Genomic DNA, 19,719 nt, shown 5'->3' with positions numbered 1-19,719 from the left:
GCTATACTCCTTTTATAAAAAATAAACCCCGAGCATAGTGGCGGCTATACTATTTTTTTATTTACTAAAGGACCCGCCTGGTGCCTAGTGCCCGCTTCGCCACGTGACCCTCCCTTTCTATTCTTTGAAGCTGCAAACTAACTTTGCTTGTTTTGCTCCAAGGTTTATGCCTGTACCCATTGTCCCCAATCTGGAGGAAAGTGCCTAGGTTCCAATAAATGCCGTGTGGCTTTGCACAGCCATCAGCATGTTGCTGGGATTGCCCATCTTGAAACTTGATGTGGTGTTCACAGCCATCCTTTCAGTTAGTACAATATGCTGGGTGGGAAGCTACGCTCAGTGGCGGATCCAGGATTCAAAAGTCAAGTAGGCGAGATTTACCTTAAAAACTCGACGGTATGAGTGAATTTTATTCATAAAAATAAAAAGATACACCTAGTCAGGGGGGACATAATGAGCCTTACCCTTAAATATGCATATCTATACATAAATAAAAGCTTAACAAAAAAACAAAGAGTAAATGCAATGCAACACAAAACTAAATTATTTAAATCTAAAACTTTACCCTACGAGGCTTAGAAATCTTCAATTCCTTAATTATATCTTAATTGTCGATATTATTAGTAAACTTTCTTTCAATGTGGAGAATTATGCAATCAGCAAGGAATTCATCAGCTATGGTGCTCCGAAGTCTATTCTTCATACATGAAAAAGCTCGTTCCGTTGTTGCTGTAGAAACATGAAGAGTCAACACCAATTGAATCAACCTGTAAAGCAAATGGTAGTTTTCTGCCAAAGTTGTTTCCGCCAATTGTTGACATAACTGAGGAAGAGTGGTGAGGTCCTTAAAGCAGGGAAGGCAATGCATATCATTTTGAAAATAGCTCAACTCAATTTCTAAAGCTTTCAGGTCACTTGGACTGAAATCAGTAGGATAGAATTTCTCAACAAGTTTATGTAGATGCCCAATATTGAATGATTTGAAGGAATTATGAGGATCCAATGTTGAGCTAAGAATAAGAAGTTCAACTATTTGCTTTGGAAATCTGTCATTTAACTCCCTCAACATGCAATCTATCACATCATTAAATACATCAACGTGATAATAATGTTCAACTGTAATAAAATCTTTTTGTTGACAAGAACGACGTGTGCCAATCATATAACAAAAAACTCATATCAGGAACATCAATACCAAGTTGTTCACAAAATGATACCACGCTCATGAATAAATCATCCCAGCCATGTGCCCTCATATCTTAGAACTGTGATTTTGTGTTTCCAACAAAGTTTAAAGCATTTACAATATCTTGAGTTTTTGTCTGAAACACTTGACAAAGAAAGTTGGTTAATCCCATAATTTTATCCATCAAAAGAAATGAAAACACAAACTCAAAAGACATCATAGCAATATAGTTATTCTCTGCATCACCACGAAATTGTTGGTTAGGTCCATAATCATTGATTTCCTAGAGAAGTATTTTAGTCTCTTTAAATAAACTAATCAAACTTGTAATATAGGCAAAGTGAGATCCCCAACGAGTGGCTCCAGCTCGTTTTAAACTACGACCTTGATTAAGTCCTCTACCTGTCTCAAGTTCCCTAGAATCCAACTACTTTTTGAGTTCAGCTTTTCGAATTAAATTTAACTCATTACGACGATTAGCAGAAGCACTAACAAAATTCACAATGTTTGTCAACATTGAAAAAAAATATTCATACAACTTTCACATGCTTATATTGCTTTTGATTGTTTTTGTTAAAGGAGAAAGTTTGAGTGGGCGGGGATACTGTTTTTGTTAAAGGGAAAATTTTGAGCAGGTTGGGTTTGAGTAGGCAGAAGAAAATTGATTGTATTGGGTAATTTTTGGTTTGGCAAAAAATGGAGTAGGCAATTGCCTACTCTATCCTTAGGGTAGGATCACCCCTGGTGGGTTGGGTTTGAGTAGGCAGAAGAAATTTGATTGTATTGAATATTGGGTAATTTTTGGTTTGGCAAAAAATAGATTAGGCGGCTGCCTACCCTGCCCTTAGGGTAGGACCGCCCCTGGCTACGCTGTGCCGATTTTCGCTAGGCTGGTCATGGAGGAAGACAACTTCAAACCAGGGCCGTTTTATTTGGGGAGAGCAAGAAGGCCAGTTTGCTTGGTGGCCTTCTTGTGGATATGCTATACTTGTTCAATCTTCCTGTTGCCAACTTCTTATCATCTTAGATGGATAACTTTCAACCATGCACCTATTGCTCTCAGTGTTGCTTTGGCATTGATTATGCTTTGGTGGGTTTTGGATGCAAGGAAATGGTACAAAGACCTGTAAGAAACATCGATGCACAAAACAGAAACCATTAAAAAAATGAAAAGCTATACATATTATGTTAAAAAATGGAGAACTTCCTATCTCCTAGAATCTCCAGAATTTTTTTCTTATACAAGCATATTGTGCATGACATTTTTTTTAAGCCAACCACTAAGCCAAGTAAGGTAGGAGTTGTGCATGACATGCTCCTACATCCATGCCACAAAAGTTCCAACCACTATAACCACCTGCTATGTGTGTGCACATGCCGCGCTCAAGCCTCGTTGCTATATGCTTGCACTAGCCTCCTGCCTAGTGCCATGCGATGCCTACGACATGTCTCTGTCTTGCCTTGTCCTGGCACATGGGCCTACGTCCATCACAAGTGCAACCCATAGATGAGAAATTATAGAGTGGTATTGTATACCGCATCTTGGCTTATCCAACGTTTCTGGGCCTAATAGTAGACCAATTAACTTTAATTATCATTTTGTTGTTATGTTAACTCGCAATTGTACGGACCAATTAGTAGTGCAGCAAAACAAGTACAAGGTCGTACCCTCGAGGACTGAGAAGTTAAACTTAGTTATGTGCTTAGATTACCGAATTTAAGAAAGTAGGAAGTTAAGTCTAAAACAGAATTTAAAGTGAGAGTGTTGTGATTATCAAAACAAATGAAGCAAAATGAAATTCCAAACAAAAGCAAAGTAAGTAAATGCAAAAAAGGGTGGTTTTGATGGTTGAAAAACAGATTTGGAGACTAGGGCATTCGATTCACCATAACAATTCAATTTTAGGTTATAAGGATTTAAGTGACAAGTCTAATTCATATTCAAAGATTGATTCTAGCTAAAGTATGATTAAGCCATGGTGTCAGGTCATAACCTTGTATTCATAATTCTCTAATTAGATCCTTGTTGTCGAACCTAAATTTAGCATTAGAAATCCATTAAGCATAGAAGAATGTTTTAAACAACCAAGCATGTATCTAATCCCTGTTATCGAATGTCCATACATACTATTCCTATTCATAGTTCAATTGGAATTAAAGCATATGGTGTCTACTCTTAATTCCAACCAAGATACACAAATCTGAATTGTAGCTAGGCATTCTGATTAGCATGTAAGCAAGTAGGCATAATGAATAAGAACATGAATCATGAATCAAACTTGAAACTTGAAATTTATAAACCTAGAAAATTCATGTTAGGTTACATCGAAGCCCTAGTTATGGATTTAGCCACTCATAATGGGAAGGAAACTTAAATAGAAATGAGAAAAGATAATGAAAGCAATAAGAGTAGAAAAACTTTTTTATGAAGTTCTTGTGGTGTCCAATGCTTCTCCAAGAGCTTCTCCACGTCTAATGCTTCTCCAAGAGCTTCCCCACGTATAGAAGGATGTATGAAGGTTGAGGATGTGATTTGAGATGAGTTTGAGTGAGTGGTGATGGCTGAGAAAGAGGAAATTCGTAGGGAAATTGAAGAGAGGCTTGTTGGGATAATTTTGGTGATTTGGGGATGTTTAGAGCTTTGAGTTGATGGCTGGAGTGTTTGGGGTTGTGAGAGTGTTTGAGGATGATTTCTGAATATATTTGGGGAATGATGGGAGTGTGGAGGATGGAGTGAAGGATGGATGAATTGTAGAAGTGTGAATCCCACAATGTGTGTCTTGAATGTGTTTGGGAAAGTGATGAGAGTGTGGAAGATGGAGTGAAGGATGAAGTGGTTTGTGGGAGTGTGAATCTTAGGATATGGTTTTTGGGAGTGTGAATCCCAGGATGTGTGTGATTTATGGTGTGGAATGGAAATGGTATTTATAAGGAGAATGAAGGAAAATTTTGAATTGCTTTATGCCTCCACTAACGACACTCACTTCACCAACCTTACCTAACACACAAATGCAATAGAATTCTAAATTGATTTGGTTGTTGCACATCACTAACAAATCCCACCAGATTCCATAGCTCATCATAACCAAGCAACAATCAGCTCATCCTTAGGTCATCATGACTAGCAACTTTATAGGCTCACGAATTAGGCTTCCCTTAAGCAACTGATGACTTTGAGTAGTCCATCTTGAAGTTCAGAATGTCATCTTTCCAACCACATGTCATTTAGGCCAATCCAAAGTCAGAGGAATAAGTTAAGGCTGAAACAAATTTGTAACTCAGTTTGCACGTTTTTGCACCATTTAGCATCTTTTCCTATCCAAAGTCACTATTGCTACCTAAAGCTCAATGAGCTCAATGATAAACAAAAAGAGAGATTAAAAGCACAAGTTTAACTAAAAAAACATAACAAAATCATAAGCTAGAAAGGTACAAAATGATATACAATTATGAACTAATCATATTCCCCTACAGGTCCTGCTAAAATGAAGAGACATATTATGGAAATATCTAGGTTGATCTTGTTGTGAACAACTTTAATTATCATCTCCAGGACCTGAGACCATAAGGCATAGTTGCTTTCAGTTAGAGTGACGCCGATAGGGAACAGGGAGTTGTCACTCTGAATAGTAACGATTTGAGGAGTAGAGGTGGAAGAGCCTTCTATGTGTGAGAGCGAGAGGTCGCCCATTGCAGCGGAAGGATTTGAGGATAAGATAAAGGTATGGGTTTTGATAAGAGGATTTTGATATGAGTGTATAAGATTTGGAGGTAAGGAATTTGGATTGGAGAAAAGGAATTTGGATTTAAGGAATTTGATTTAGGGTTTGGGTTTGAATTTGAGGGTAAGATTTAAGGGTTTAGAGACAACCTAAGATCAATTGTTCTGATACCATGCTAAAATATGAATATGGTTTGGATACTTTAGGTTAATTGTATTATTTTCCATAAGGATGTATATATGATCAGTGCATAATTGCATATCATTTTATACCTTTCTAGCTTACGATTTCGTTATGTTTTTGAGTTAAACTGGTGCTTTTAATCTCTTTTGTATTTGTTTCAGTGTATTAAGCTTTGTGAGTCATTTAATGCATTTTGGAGTTAAGTTAGCTCAAAACTGTGTCTGCAGGTCAGTTAACTTCACAGATTGGACTGTACGTGCTCAGGAAGAACCAGCAAATGAGCCATACATAATTGGAAAGATGTGGAAGTCTAGTTTCTGGATCATTTTACAGTTCATGATTCCGAGTCTTTTAGAGGAAGTTATGCAAGTTTTGGCAACTTCAGATGAAATTCGGCAGCATTTGCATTACTGTGCCAAAAATGATATTTGAAGGCCTTTCTGATTTTTCCTTGAGTTGAACTACATATGGTTGGAAAGATAAGATAAAGAGCTTCAAGATCCATATTTGCCCAGATTTTTCAGAATGGAGGAACAAGCCCATAATGAGCCTACAAGCTGACTGCAGTGCATTGTCATGCAGGACATATGCATGAGCTAATTGTTTCTTGTGGAGAAGTTAGGTAAAGTTGGTGAAGTGGGTGTTGTAGGTAGAAGCAATAATCAAATCAGATTTTTACTTTCCTTGGGCCTATAAATAGTGAAATTCTCCAAGCTTACAAATACACCCCAAAGGGGGACCGAGCTCTCAAACATCTCTTTAGAGCTTCTCTTCCTTCTCTCCCTCAAATTATCTTAGTTTTTATTTTAAGTTCTCAATTGTTGTAACAAAACCCTTTGGCTAAATTTTCCTTTATGTTTTTCTTAGTTGTACTTTATTTTTCTTTGTAATATAATTTCTTATTTTAAGTTTTCAAGTTCGATTAGTTTTCAAGTTTTAATTATGGTTCTTGTTTTTATTCATTATGCTTATAAGTTAATATGCTTGTTTGAATGATTGATCACCGTTAAAACTTGTATGTTAACTATCTTGGTTAAAATTAAGAGTAGACACCATGTGTTTTAACTCGAATTGAGCTATGAATAGGAAGAGTATGTATGGACATTCGACAACAAGGATTAGATACATGCTTGGTTGTTTAAAACATTCTTCTATGTTTAATGGATTTCTAATGCTTAATTTAGGTTAGAAAATAAAGGATTAAAGGGAAGTGAACTAAGAGAGAAGAGGCCAATAAGCCATTAATGTTGATGTGAGCCTTCCTAATTAATCAAGAAGATTTATTTCTTTGATTAATTAAGATTTTACTTTCTTATTTTATATAATTGACATATCTTTGTATAATTAGAAGAATAATTAGGAGATATTCTCCTAATTGAATACTGTATCTATTTTCTTGTAAAGCACTCATGTAAACTCCTATATATTGTTGTTGTCGGATTCAACTACACCAAAATTGATTCAACTGCATCCTCAACTTATGATACTCGCAAGTGCACGAGCCATTCGGTAATATAGCATATGTAAGTGCAAGGTCTATCCCACGAGGATTGATGATAGATTGATTTAATTCGATTCCCTATACAAAATAGAAACTAAGAAAGAAAAATAAAACAAGAAAGAAAGAAAAGAAATAACTCAAGCAAATCAGTTAACAAGTTCAATTCAGATTCACAGATTGATTCTAGCTAAAGTAGCCATGGTATCTGGTCCTAATCTTGTACTCCTAAAATTATATTGTTTATATCGTCTATATTTCCACTTAAATTATCAAAGAATTTTTTGTTAAAAAAATAGTATGATTTGATGTTATCTGAAATAGCACCAAACACAATATAACTTAGTCAGACTATATATCCAGAACAGAACCAAACGCCTTATAATATTATGGATTAGTAGTCAGTTTTCTCAAGAACAGATTAATACTATCCGACAAAAATTAGTTAGCACAGTCCGACGTACCAAACGAGCCTAGTATTACCTTATTACAAGATTTGTGTTAGGATTTTTCTAGAATTCTTGCAACAATTATGTCTTAAAGCTGATCTTACTGACTTTGTCAAAGTTAGTGGACATTTCTTGAGTTTTTTACTTTTTTTTTTTTCTAGATTTTTCTAAATTCTTCAAGATAAACGTGCATTAAATTTAACATAAATTATCCAAAAGAGAATATGAACCACTTGCCCACACATGATTAATTATTTCCTAGTTAAGATGTTAAACCAACATCTAAGTATCACATCACATCACATCACATCACATCAATATGCATTATTGGTAGTTGAACTCAAAATAAATTTAATTGATATATATATATATATATATGGAGCTTCAGTTTAGGGATCCTTCAAATAAACTTATTTGAGGGACACACTTGTAGGGCTCACTCCGTATGTATTTCACTAATCTAGACCATCTATTTTGTAGATACTCATTCAAAGATCATCTTTACAAAAAACAACTTGAATCCGATATCATTTGATCACTCAATTGAATTATTGAAATTTTAGTACTTTCTTGAAGCACCTTGTTCATTGATTTTGTAAGACACAATTGGATATCGAAATGGTTTCTGATTTGTCTAATTTTTGGCAAGGATGATTTATAATTGAAGACCTAAAAAATAGATGGTTTGGATTGTTGAAAAAAAATTCGTAGGGCACCCTAAAAGGTGTCCCTCAATAGAAGGGGATATATGTATATATAAATTTTTCTATTTAAACCCCACACATCTCTATACACACCTAGCAGAAAAAATAAAAAATAAAAGAGTTTTTTTATTTAAACCCCACACTTTTCTTTGTTCACTCCAATACTTAAATAATTAAATTCTTAAGTTTTATTTTTGTGTAAAAATATAATTTTTAACTTTGGATATTTATTTTATTGTTCTTTAGGCTAGATGGAGGAAGAACAGAGAGCTTAATAAACGGATCTCCTAAAAATAAAGTGAGTGAAATGCACTATTGATATGATAGAAAATAATACTCTACTATACGTAGATGATATTGATTAGTGAAGGAATTAAACACTTTATTACATTGAAACACAACAAGTTAAGTATTTAAAGAGGTAGGCTCCTCAACGTTTTACCTGTTTAAAAGAGAAGAGTAATATGGTAATAGGGTGTAGATGAGTTTGTGTTTTTCTAAAACTATGAAGAGTGATGGGGTGTGTGAGGTGTGTGTATAGATGTGCTAGGGTTAAGTATTAAGTTGGAGGACTTTTTTGTCTTTTTATATAATAATAAAACTTAAGAGCTTAATAATATAAGTATTGAGATGAATAAAGAGAAGTGTGGGGTTTAAATAGAAAATATATATATATATATATATATATATATATATATATATCAAGCATCCACTTGGTTTCAAGGTAAGAGGTTCCTTTGATGTTCATAATGCTCCAAATCCAAGTTCCTTCTCTACCTCTCTTTACTTCTTTGGTCATCCTAGTTACCCTAATTATATGTTGGAAGAGATTTAAATCCCTTACAGTTAGAGCACCAATTCTTAGGCTGCCTCCAGGGCCATGGAAGCTACCTCTGATTGGAAACTTGCACAATTTGACTGGCTCTTTACGTCACAGCCTAAGAGACTTAGCCAAGAAACATGGACCCATCATGCACCTCAAGCTGGGGCAAGTATCAGCCATTGTCATTTCATCACCAGAATTAGCCAAACAAGTCTTGAAGACTCATGAGACTGCAGCTTTCTCACAAAGGCCTACTGTTCTTGCCGTTGAAGTTTTGTTCTATAATTTCTCAGGCATCATCTTTAGCTCTTGTAATGAGTATTGGAGGCAGATGAGGAAGATTTGTGTTTTGGAGCTTCTAAGCGCGAAGCGTGTGCAGTCATTTTCATCGATAAGAGAAGAAGAGGCATGGAACCTTGTTGAATCAATTAGCTTGTCACAGGGCCAACCCATCACCCTCAGTGAGATGATTTTCTCCATGCAAGTCAGCATCATTGCCCGTTCAGCCTTGGGAAAAAAATGCAAATACCAACAAGAGTTTGGATCATTGATTAAGGAGGCATTCATCCTTGGAGAAGTCCTCTCTTTGCCTGATTTGTTCCCTTCCCTCAAATTCCTCCGTCACATCACAAGGACGAAGCCTGCACTGGAGAAGATACACCGGAAGATTGACAGAATTCTTGATGAAATCATTGATGATCATCATGAGTTGAAAAGAGTAAAGACCAATATTGTTGCACCTAGCACCACCAGCAATGATGAAGTATTGCAGGAAGGTCTAGTTCATGTGCTTCTACAACTTCAGGAGTCTGGTGGCCTCCAATTTGATCTCACCACCAACCACATAAAAGCTGTCATCCTGGTATAAGTTATATGAATTGCTTAATTTGTCGATGATTTATCTAGTAACATCCTCTTTCCTGACAAATGTTTATGTTGTGAGACTGAATCTAAATCACACACGTTCTGACAAGAATTAATGTGATCTCTTTCGTGATCCCTTTTAAGAAGGGGACTATATGTACATAACTAAACAAACCTTTTACAGGACATGTACTTGGCAGGAGCTGAGACTTCAGCAACAACCACAGAATGGGCAATATCAGAACTTGTGAAAAATCCAACAGCAATGGAGAAAGCACAAGCTGAGGTACGGCACCTGCTTGCAGGAAAGAGGAAAAATATTTTAGAGGAAGACATTAAGAAACTAGACTACTTGAAGTTAGTCATAAAAGAAACTCTACGGCTACACCCTCCAGCTCCCTTAATTCCAAGAGAAGCAACTCAAAGAATCAAAATTGGTGGATATGATATACCTACAGAAGCCAAAGTTCTGATCAATGCTTGGGAAATTGGGAGAGACCCAAGACACTGGGACAATGCTGATTGCTTTCTTCCAGAAAGGTTTCAAGGTTCATCCATCGATTTTCGAGGGACCAACTTCGAATTAATTCCATTTGGGGCTGGTAAGAGAATATGTCCAGGCATCTCATTTGGAATTGCATCGGTTGAGCTTGCACTTTCTCAACTGCTCTACTACTTCAACTGGAAACTCCCCAGTGGGAAAAAGGTAGAAGAGCTTGACATGACTGAGTCTTTGGGAATGACCTCTAGGAGGAGGAATGACTTGTATGTTATTGCCACTCCCTTTGTTCCGTCGTATTGAACATCGTGAATTATGGCATATATAGGTCTCTTGCCTGACAGTTCAGCAAAATAAAGCAAGCATATTGTGCATTTAGACCATACATTCAAATAAGAATCTGTGAATCTGTGCTACATATCAATAGTGCGAATTTTCAGTTTGGAAATAATATTAATGCTTTATATTATGTTGCCTGACTATGAATTCAGTGAATAAAGTGGTTTACTAGATTGACAAGCTAACAACATATATTATATATATGCCAAACTGTCTAGCTAGAGAACTTCCCCATATATATGTATCTATTTCGGTGGCCGAAGTTGTTGTACAACAATGGAAGGGCCATGACAAGGTTTGGCTTGGCCGGAGTTCGATACTTACAGATGACAGCCCCCTATATATTAATTCAAAGTATTAAAATTTTGCTTGTAAAAAGGATAAAGATCCTTATGTGTATGTGGAATAAATAAATTTATGAATGAAATATACACATAAATAAATTTATAAATTTATGAATAGAGTTATTTGTGATTCATTAGTTAGCACTGAGAAAAACCACCTCATTAGAATGGGAGGTATCATTCCCCAATATCGCTTGTATAAATAAAATAATTGAAGAAATAACTCTAGCCCAACAGGCTAAATTGGTCTTTTCAGGTAAGTCCATGACTATGGACAAGCTAAATGAAAGTAAAACCAAACAACAGATTACACAATGCCACTGGACTGAGTCTGTTCATGTTTACAAGATGGTCCCTCCAGAAACAATCAAGGGTTTTCACCAGAACTGCTCTCTGTTTTCAGATGAAATTTTAGTTAAGAAAAAAAATTAATTGTTAAAAGGAACACTATAAAAACAGGTAAGGTGCTGGTAGTTCTACTAAATAACAAATGAGCATAATAACTACTGATAAGAAAATCTATAAGCAAAACGATTATTCTACTTCTAAACTTAAACCTACAAAAGTGGAATTTCTACCTGGAATCAAAGTAAATAATACCATTACTTCTAAACTTAAGCGGGTGTCATATTTACGTAATCATAGAGCAACAAATATTCCAAGTTATGAGTGCAGGTAATGTTTTTTTTTTCTTCTTAAAGGCAATACAATCATAAGTTAATAAATCCATGTTAGCATTCATCACCTATCGTAGATATGCAAAAAATAAATCTCGAAGTATGAAACAGTTAAAAAATCTCCAAGATTTTCGAAGGAGGTGGCTTGTCAAATCAAAGATTTTCTGAGAAATTTAGAAGGTAGTGATATTCCATTGCAAAAAATTAATTCACCGGGCCTTACATGAGACATGGCTGGCCAAGGAAACGAATCAAATCTGTCTATAATTAGACCTCCCAACCCAACCGAGTGCACTATCCACAACAGCAATGATCAGATGCATGCCTACCAAAGATCTCTGGCCCCCCAACTCTGTGGCCATAAACTGGAGGCTGGAAAGCTTGAAACTTTATGAACCAAAAACCTCAGCCGCCCAAAATACCGTAAAATGCAAACTTTGTTTCACCTATTTCGCCTGCCGACACTTCAAATTTGTCTAAAAACACGTGTGCATGGACACACACATACACACTCCATTATTTGCAGATTGTGTAGAGAGAGAGAGAGAGAGAGAGAGAGAGAGAGAGAGAGTATTTATCAAATAGATAAAAGCTGAATCTATATATATAAAGCAAAAGGCAAAGAATGGTGAAATATTCAAAATACCAGTAAATGCCCTTGGTTAATTCATATTTTTTCATATTAAAAAAATTAAAATTAAAAACAAAATAAGATAATAGGTCCTACTTTTAAGGAACATAACTACTCATGTCATCTTTTCTTAATTCTAAAAATAAAATAAAAAGAAAAAAGAAAAAAAAAACCAATTGGCACATGTGTGAGCATTTGCTAAGGGGCTAATATATACATAAAGGAATTATTATTTTCAGATAAATTAATTACAAATGATGCTTGCTTTGCATGTCTCACTAGCTACCAAGAAGGAATCTACAAACCAAAGGCATCAGAAACTCATCATCCTTAGACTCCAATCTACCTTCTTGGATTCTAAAACACAATAATCAATGACAACCTAATATTCTTCCCACTTATGGTGAACAAACAATTCAACACCTGTGGAAAATAAAAATAAAAAATAAAAAATTGAGGAAATAACATTTGGAAATGTGGTATGGGAGGTGCTTGACAAACAAAGTTCCTATCTTGTACCAAGAAGGAATCTATAAGATATTATTTTTAATGTAAACCCTATACTGTTAAATATTCTATGTTGGAGTTTAGCCGCCCGGCGATACCTGTAAAATATTTTATTTTGGGTCTAGCCTCCCGGCTATACTATTAAAATATTATTATTATGGAGTATAGCCGCGCGACTATATGTTTAGAATATTATATTTATGGCGCATAGCCGCTCGGCTATACTATTTATTTTATAATAAAAAATTTGACCCTTGTAGTTGCATTAGTTTATACTTTGTAGATATTAATTTGCTAGTTTCGACATCTCCAAAATAAATATTGAAGAGAGAGAAATTTTACAGTAAATCAATTTGAGAATTCAATTTTTTGTTCTTCTTTTTTTGTGGGAATGCTTGCCATTGGTCTACGTCGTTCTCTCGAATGCTACTAAATTCTATTACTACACACATTATTTGTTGTAGAGAATTGCATGCTTTGTCAGAGTGTTCTTGGTAATTGCTTCACATATCAAACAATACTTTACATAAAGAATACTACCACCCCGCTTACTACTATACCTATAAATCTTTATTTGAAATTGTTGTTATGGTTGGCAAAGAGTTTGCAAAATCACCATCTTGCATTTTTGTTACAACAAGTAAGAAATAATCTTAGCATCTCACATTCTTTTAGTTAGTAAAATATAGAAAGGGAAAAATATGAATAAAATACATACGTGTTTTATTTGACAATATTTTGGCAAATTACAACTAATAAGTTCGGCGACTATCTAATATTTTAATATGATTTATTTAATATATATTATTTTTATTCAATAAAATGCTAAAATTATGTGTATAATACCTAAATTTTGTGTGTATAATTGAAAATTTTATAAAAAACAAGTGTATTAAACATAAAAAATACCTATGTACATTTATAATATGAGTATTAAAGGTATTAAACATGAAAATTTTAAATTCTTTATACGGGTATAGCTCTGGAAAAGCAAAAACTCAAAAGGGGACAATAGATACTCAAAAAAGGTGGACCCCCTAGGGCTAGCGCCAACTTCACAATATGTGAAATATAAAAACCGAAGTATAGCCGCACGGCTAGACTATTTTTATTATAAAATAATTGGCGTATAGCCGTGCGGCTATACTATTTATTGAAAAAAAATTGGACCCGCTTGGTGCCTAGCATCCATTTCGCCACGTATCAAAAATAATATAGCCGCGCATCTATACACTTTTTATTATTAAAAAAACCTTGAGTACAGCCGCGCGGCAATACTATTTTTTTTTTAACGGACGACCCACCTGGCGCCTAGCCCATTTCGTCGCGGCTATATGCTTGCACTAGCTGCCTGCCTAGTGCCATGCCATGCCTACATCATGTCTCCGTCTTGCCTTGTCTTGGCACATGGGCGTGCATCCATCACAAGTGTAACCTATAGAGGAGAAATTATAGAGTGGTATTGTATACCGCATCTGGGCTTATCCAACGTTTTTGGGCCTAACAGTAGACCAATTAACTTTAATTATCATTTCCCTACAAGTCCTGCTAAAATGAAGAGACAGATTATGGAAATATCTAGGTTGATCATGTTGTGAACAACTTTAATTATAATCTCCACGACCTGAGACCATAAGGCATAGTTGGATTCAGTCAAGGTGATGTCGGTAGGTAACGGGGAGTTGTCACTATGAATAGTAACGATTTGAGGAGTATAGGTGGAAAAGCCGTCTGTGTGTGAGAGTGAGAGGTTGCAGCAGAAGGATTTGAGGAAAGATGGTTTTGATAAGAGGATTTTGATATGAGTGTATAAGATTTGGAGGTAAGGAATTTGGATTGGAGAGAAGGAATTTGGATTTGAGGAATTTGATTTAGGGTTTGAGTTTGAATTTGAGGGTTTAGAGACAACGTAGGATCGATTACTCTAATACCATGCTAAAATATGAATATAGTTTGAATACTTTAAGTTAATTGTATTTTTCTCCATAAGGAGGTATATATAGGAGTTTACATGAGTGCTTTACAAGGAAATAGATACAGTATTCAATTAGGATAATATCTCCTAATTATACAAGGATATGTCAACTACATAAAATAAGAAAGTAAACCCCCTAATTTTGGAAGGCTCACATCAACATCAATGGCTTATTTTATTGGCCTAATTACTTATACAAGAGGGCTCGCCACCTATTTATAGGTATAGGCTTTATAGAGGACTAGGCTTAACGGCCTTCTACAACTAGAAAATGTTTACTAGGCTTGTTGGCCTCCTTCCTTTTACTGGCTTATTGGCCTCTTCTTTCTTAGTTTACTTATACAAGAGGGCTCAACACCTATTTATAGGTATAGGCTGCCACCATTGTCCAAGTCCACCGACTTGGCTTTCTTCTCATAACCACTAGTTTACAATATAATAGTATTACCTTATTACAAGATTTTTATTAGGATTTTTCTAAAATGCCTACAACAATTATGTTTTAAAGCTTGATCTTGCCAACTTTGCCAAAGTTAGTAGACATTTATTGAGTTTTCTACTTTTTTCTAGATTTGTTTAAATTTCTCAAGATAAGTGTGCATTAAATGTTCACCAAAAAAAAAGTGCATTAAATTTAGGGCTTGTCCAATATAGGTCCCCACAATTTCTATTTCCTAGACATATACCCATCATTCTATAAATCTATGTGTAAAACCCAATTTCAAATTTAAATGACCAGTAGGATATAAGAGTTCGTAGTATTCCTATGTTTTTACATCCTTGCCATCAGACTTCATATTTTATTTATAATTTATTCCAAGCATTTCATTAACTGACATAATTGTAATTAAAACTCCCTGTTAATAGCATATCAATCACCCAATTTCTTTTGGTTGCCATTCCCTCTAACATATGGCCCCTTAAAATTGCAAATAAAAAAAATATGTAAATTACATATCCAATAATGTACATATGAAAAATATAAATATAAATATATACGTATAAAAATATAGGTATATTATTTACCCAAAAAAATAACAAAAATAGGTCAATTACTTTGTAATTGAAATTTCCGTACATTTTTCATAAAATAAAATATGTACACAATAATTTATAGAAAATGGGTACGTTGTATAATTGAAATTTATACACATTTTTTTATAAATTAAAAATAGGTACATTACTTAGAAGAAAAAAATAAGTTCATTATACTAGGTAAATTGTTTGACTAGGTAGACATTATTAGAGAAAAAAAAAAGGTACATTATTTAGAGAAAAAAAAATAGGTTCATTGTACCAGGTAAATTGTTTAGGGGAAAAAATAGGTACATTATTTTGAGAGAAAAAATAGGCTCATTTAAAAAATAATTGTTTTCATAAAACAAACAATAAAAAGATGATCAAATTATTTTTTATAAAACAAGTAATAAAGAAAAAAAAATAGGTACAATATTTGGAGAAAAAATAGGTTCATTAAAAAAAATATTTTAAAAACAAAACAATAAATAGATTATCAAATTATTTTTCAACATAATTAGAATGTACACTATTATTCATAAAACTATAATAAAAAAGAATACTAGTCGTAAATTCATAAAAAGAAAACAACATTAATTCCTAAATTTAATATTGAATCTATATATATAAAGCAAAAGGCAGAGAATGGTGAAACATTCAAAATACCAGAAAATGTCCTTGGTTAATGCAAACATTAAGAATTCAAATTATTAATTAAATGAAGATAATATGATAAATTCACACTTTTTCATATTTAAAAAAATTAAAAGAAAAAAAAAAGCAGATAATGGATCCTATTTTTATGAAACACAACTACCCATTATCTTTTTTAATTCTAAAATAAATTTACTTATTTTTTTAAAAAAACATCTCGCAAGCGCGGAAGCGCGTGCAGAGAGGCTAGTTTAAATTATTAATACTTTAAATAGATTACTAGTCATAATTCATAGAAGGAAAACACCATTAATTCAAAATATATTACTAATACTTTAATGCGGAATTTAATATTTAATTTCAAAATAAGTTTCTAAATTAGTTCCTACATCCATTACAACTATCTGGAAATATTTTCAAATTCAATGGGTGTCATTAGTTACACCCCCCCATAACATATTAACTTATAAATAACGGTGGTTTTGGAATCTGAAAAATACAATAAATCAGATTTTAAGTTATATTAGGTAACTTGCTTAGTTGGATCCTAATCATCAGGTATTATTTGAAAAAATTGGGTATTTTACATAGAAAACTAAAAGAAAGGGTTGTAGGTGATTTAAAATGAATTTTATGGGTCTAAGCTCAATTTACTATTAAATTTAACATAAATTATAAGACAGAGAATCTGAACCACTTGACCCTGGAGGCAAAGTACGTAGGAACTTTGAGCAAGAAAAAGTCATATATATAAAGATAAAATACAAACTCATTTTCCACACATTATTAATTACTAGCCTCTCCATAAGCGCTTTCGCATCTGTGAGAGGCTTTTTAAAAAAAAAAAATTTATTTTAGAATTAAAAAAGATAATGAGTAATTATGTTCCATAAAAATATGATCTATTATCTTATTTTAATTTTAATTTTAATTTTTTTAATATGAAAAAGTGTGAATTTACCATATTATCCTTATTTAATTAATAATTTCAATTCTTAATGTTTGCATTAACAAAGGGTATTTTCTGGTATTTTGAATGTTTCACCATTCTCTGTCTTTTGCTTTATATATATAGATTTCCTAATAAGACGTTATACCAACATGTATTATTTCCTAATTGGTAGTTGAATCAAAATAAATTTTTATTTATTCCAACAACTAAATAAATTTTAACTGCAAAAAAGGAACAAGTACTTCAATTGAGTCAATAGAGCCCCCTTTATAGCTAAGCATATATATATATATATATATATATATCAAGCATCCATTGGTTTCAAGGTAAGGGGTTCCCTTGATGTTCATAATGCTCCAAATCCAAGTTCCTTCTCTGCCTCTCTTTACTTCTTTGGTCATCCTAGTTACCCTAATTATACGTTGGAAGAGATTTAAATCCCCTACAGTTAGAGCACCAATTCTTAGGCTGCCTCCAGGGCCATGGAAGCTACCTCTGATTGGAAACTTGCACAATTTGACTGGCTCTTTACGTCACAGCCTAAGAGATTTGGCCAAGAAACATGGACCCATCATGCACCTCAAGCTGGGGCAAGTATCAGCCATTGCCATTTCATCACCAGAATTAGCCAAACAAGTCTTGAAGACTCATGAGACTGCAGCTTTCTCACAAAGGCCTACTGTTCTTGCCGTTGAAGTTTTGTCCTATCATTTCTTAGGCATCATCACTAGCCCTTATAATGAGTATTGGAGGCAGATGAGGAAGATTTGTGTTTTGGAGCTTCTAAGCGCGAAGCGTGTGCAGTCATTTTCATCGATAAGAGAAGAAGAGGCATGGAACCTTGTTGAATCAATTAGCTTGTCACAGGGACAACCTATCAACCTCAGCGAGATGATTTTCTCCATGCAAGACAGCATCATTGCCCGTTCAGCCTTGGGAAAAAAATGCAAATACCAACAAGAGTTTAGATCATTGATTAAGGAGGCAATCATCCTTGGAGAAGGCTTTTCTTTGCCTGATTTGTTCCCTTCCCTCAAATTCCTCCGTCACATCACAAGGACGAAGCCTGCACTGGAGAAGATACACCGGAAGATTGACATAATTCTTGATGAAATCATTGATGATCATCATGAGTTGAAAACAGTAAAGACCAATACTGTTGCATCTATCACCACTAGAACTGATGAAGTATTGGGTCTAGTTCATGTGCTTCTACAACTTCAGGAGTCTGGTGGCCTCCAATTTGATCTCACCACCAACCACATAAAAGCTGTCATCCTGGTACAAGTTATATGAATTCCTTAATTTGTCGATGATTTAATTATCTAGTAACATCCTCTTGCCCGACATATGTTTATGTTGTGAGACTATGAATCTAAATCACACACGTTCTGACAAGAATTAATGTGATTTCTTTCGTGATCCCTTTTAAGAAGGGAACTATATATTCATAACTAGACAAACCTTTCACAGGACATGTACTTGGCAGGAGCTGAGACTTCAGCAACAACCACAGAATGGGCAATAACCGAACTTGTGAAAAATCCAAGAGCAATGGATAAAGCACAAGCTGAGGTACGGCACCTTCTTGCAGGAAAGAGGAAAAATATTCAAGAGGAAGATATTAAGAAACTAGACTACTTGAAGTTAGTCATAAAAGAAACTCTACGGCTACACCCTCCAGCTCCCTTAATTCCAAGAGAAGCAACTCAAAGAATCAAAATTGGAGGATATGATATACCAACAGAAGCCAAAGTTCTGATCAATGCTTGGGCAATTGGGAGAGACCCAAAACACTGGGACAATGCTGATTGCTTTCTACCTGAAAGGTTTCAAGGGTCATCTATCGATTTTCGAGGGACCAACTTCGAATTAATTCCATTTGGGGCTGGTAAGAGAATATGTCCAGGCATCTCATTTGGAATTGCATCGGTTGAGCTTGCACTTTCTCAACTGCTCTACTACTTCAACTGGAAACTCCCCAGTGGGAAAAAGGTAGAAGAGCTTGACATGACTGAGTCTTTGGGAATGACCCCTAGGAGGAGGAATGACTTGTTTGTTATCGCCACTCCCTTCGTTCCGTCGTAAATGAACATCGTGAATTATGGCATATATAGGTCTCTTGCCTGACAGTTCAGCAAAATAAAGCAAGCATATTGTGCATTTAGACCATACATTCAAATAAGAATCAACTAAGTAATCAATAGTGCGAATTTTCAGTTTGGAAATAATATTAATGCTTTATATTATGTTGCCCGACTATGAATCTGTGCTACATATTTGTACAAAATTTCAGTGAATAAAGTGGTTTACTAGATTGACAAGCTAACAACATATATTATATGCCAAACTGTCTAGCTAGAGAACTTCCCCATATATATGTATCTATTTCGGTGGCCGAAGTTGTTGTACAACAATGGAAGGGCCATGACAAGGTTTGGCTTGGCCGGAGTTCGATACTTACAGATGACAGCCCCCTATATATTAATTCAAAGTATTAAAATTTTGCTTGTAAAAAGGATAAAGATCCTTATGTGTATGTGGAATAAATAAATTTATGAATGAAATATACACATAAATAAATTTATAAATTTATGAATAGAGTTATTTGTGATTCATTAGTTAGCACTAAGCAAAACCACCTCATCAGAATGGGAGGTATCGGAAAGAATTTAGATTCTCATTTCATAATATC

The 19,719-nt window shown here is 34.4% G+C and overlaps 2 protein-coding genes across 2 annotated transcripts; both read left to right on the top strand.

Annotated features, from left to right (window-relative positions):
• LOC18788767 (premnaspirodiene oxygenase) lies at positions 8,483–10,397 on the top strand. The gene is made up of 2 exons (XM_007226638.2): positions 8,483–9,427; positions 9,614–10,397. Exons 1-2 carry the CDS (start codon positions 8,483–8,485, stop codon positions 10,229–10,231), a joined length of 1,563 nt encoding a protein of 520 aa, XP_007226700.2. The 3' UTR covers positions 10,232–10,397.
• Positions 17,367–19,286, top strand: LOC18789731 (premnaspirodiene oxygenase). Its single transcript, XM_007222198.2, has 2 exons — positions 17,367–18,305; positions 18,498–19,286. Exons 1-2 carry the CDS (start codon positions 17,367–17,369, stop codon positions 19,110–19,112), a joined length of 1,554 nt encoding a protein of 517 aa, XP_007222260.2. The 3' UTR covers positions 19,113–19,286.

This window comes from Prunus persica, chromosome G1, assembly GCF_000346465.2.
Source record: "Prunus persica cultivar Lovell chromosome G1, Prunus_persica_NCBIv2, whole genome shotgun sequence".
Lineage (NCBI taxonomy): Eukaryota > Viridiplantae > Streptophyta > Magnoliopsida > Rosales > Rosaceae > Prunus > Prunus persica.
Note: the sequence above shows the minus strand (reverse complement) of the source record. Positions and strands in the feature narration are given on the sequence as shown.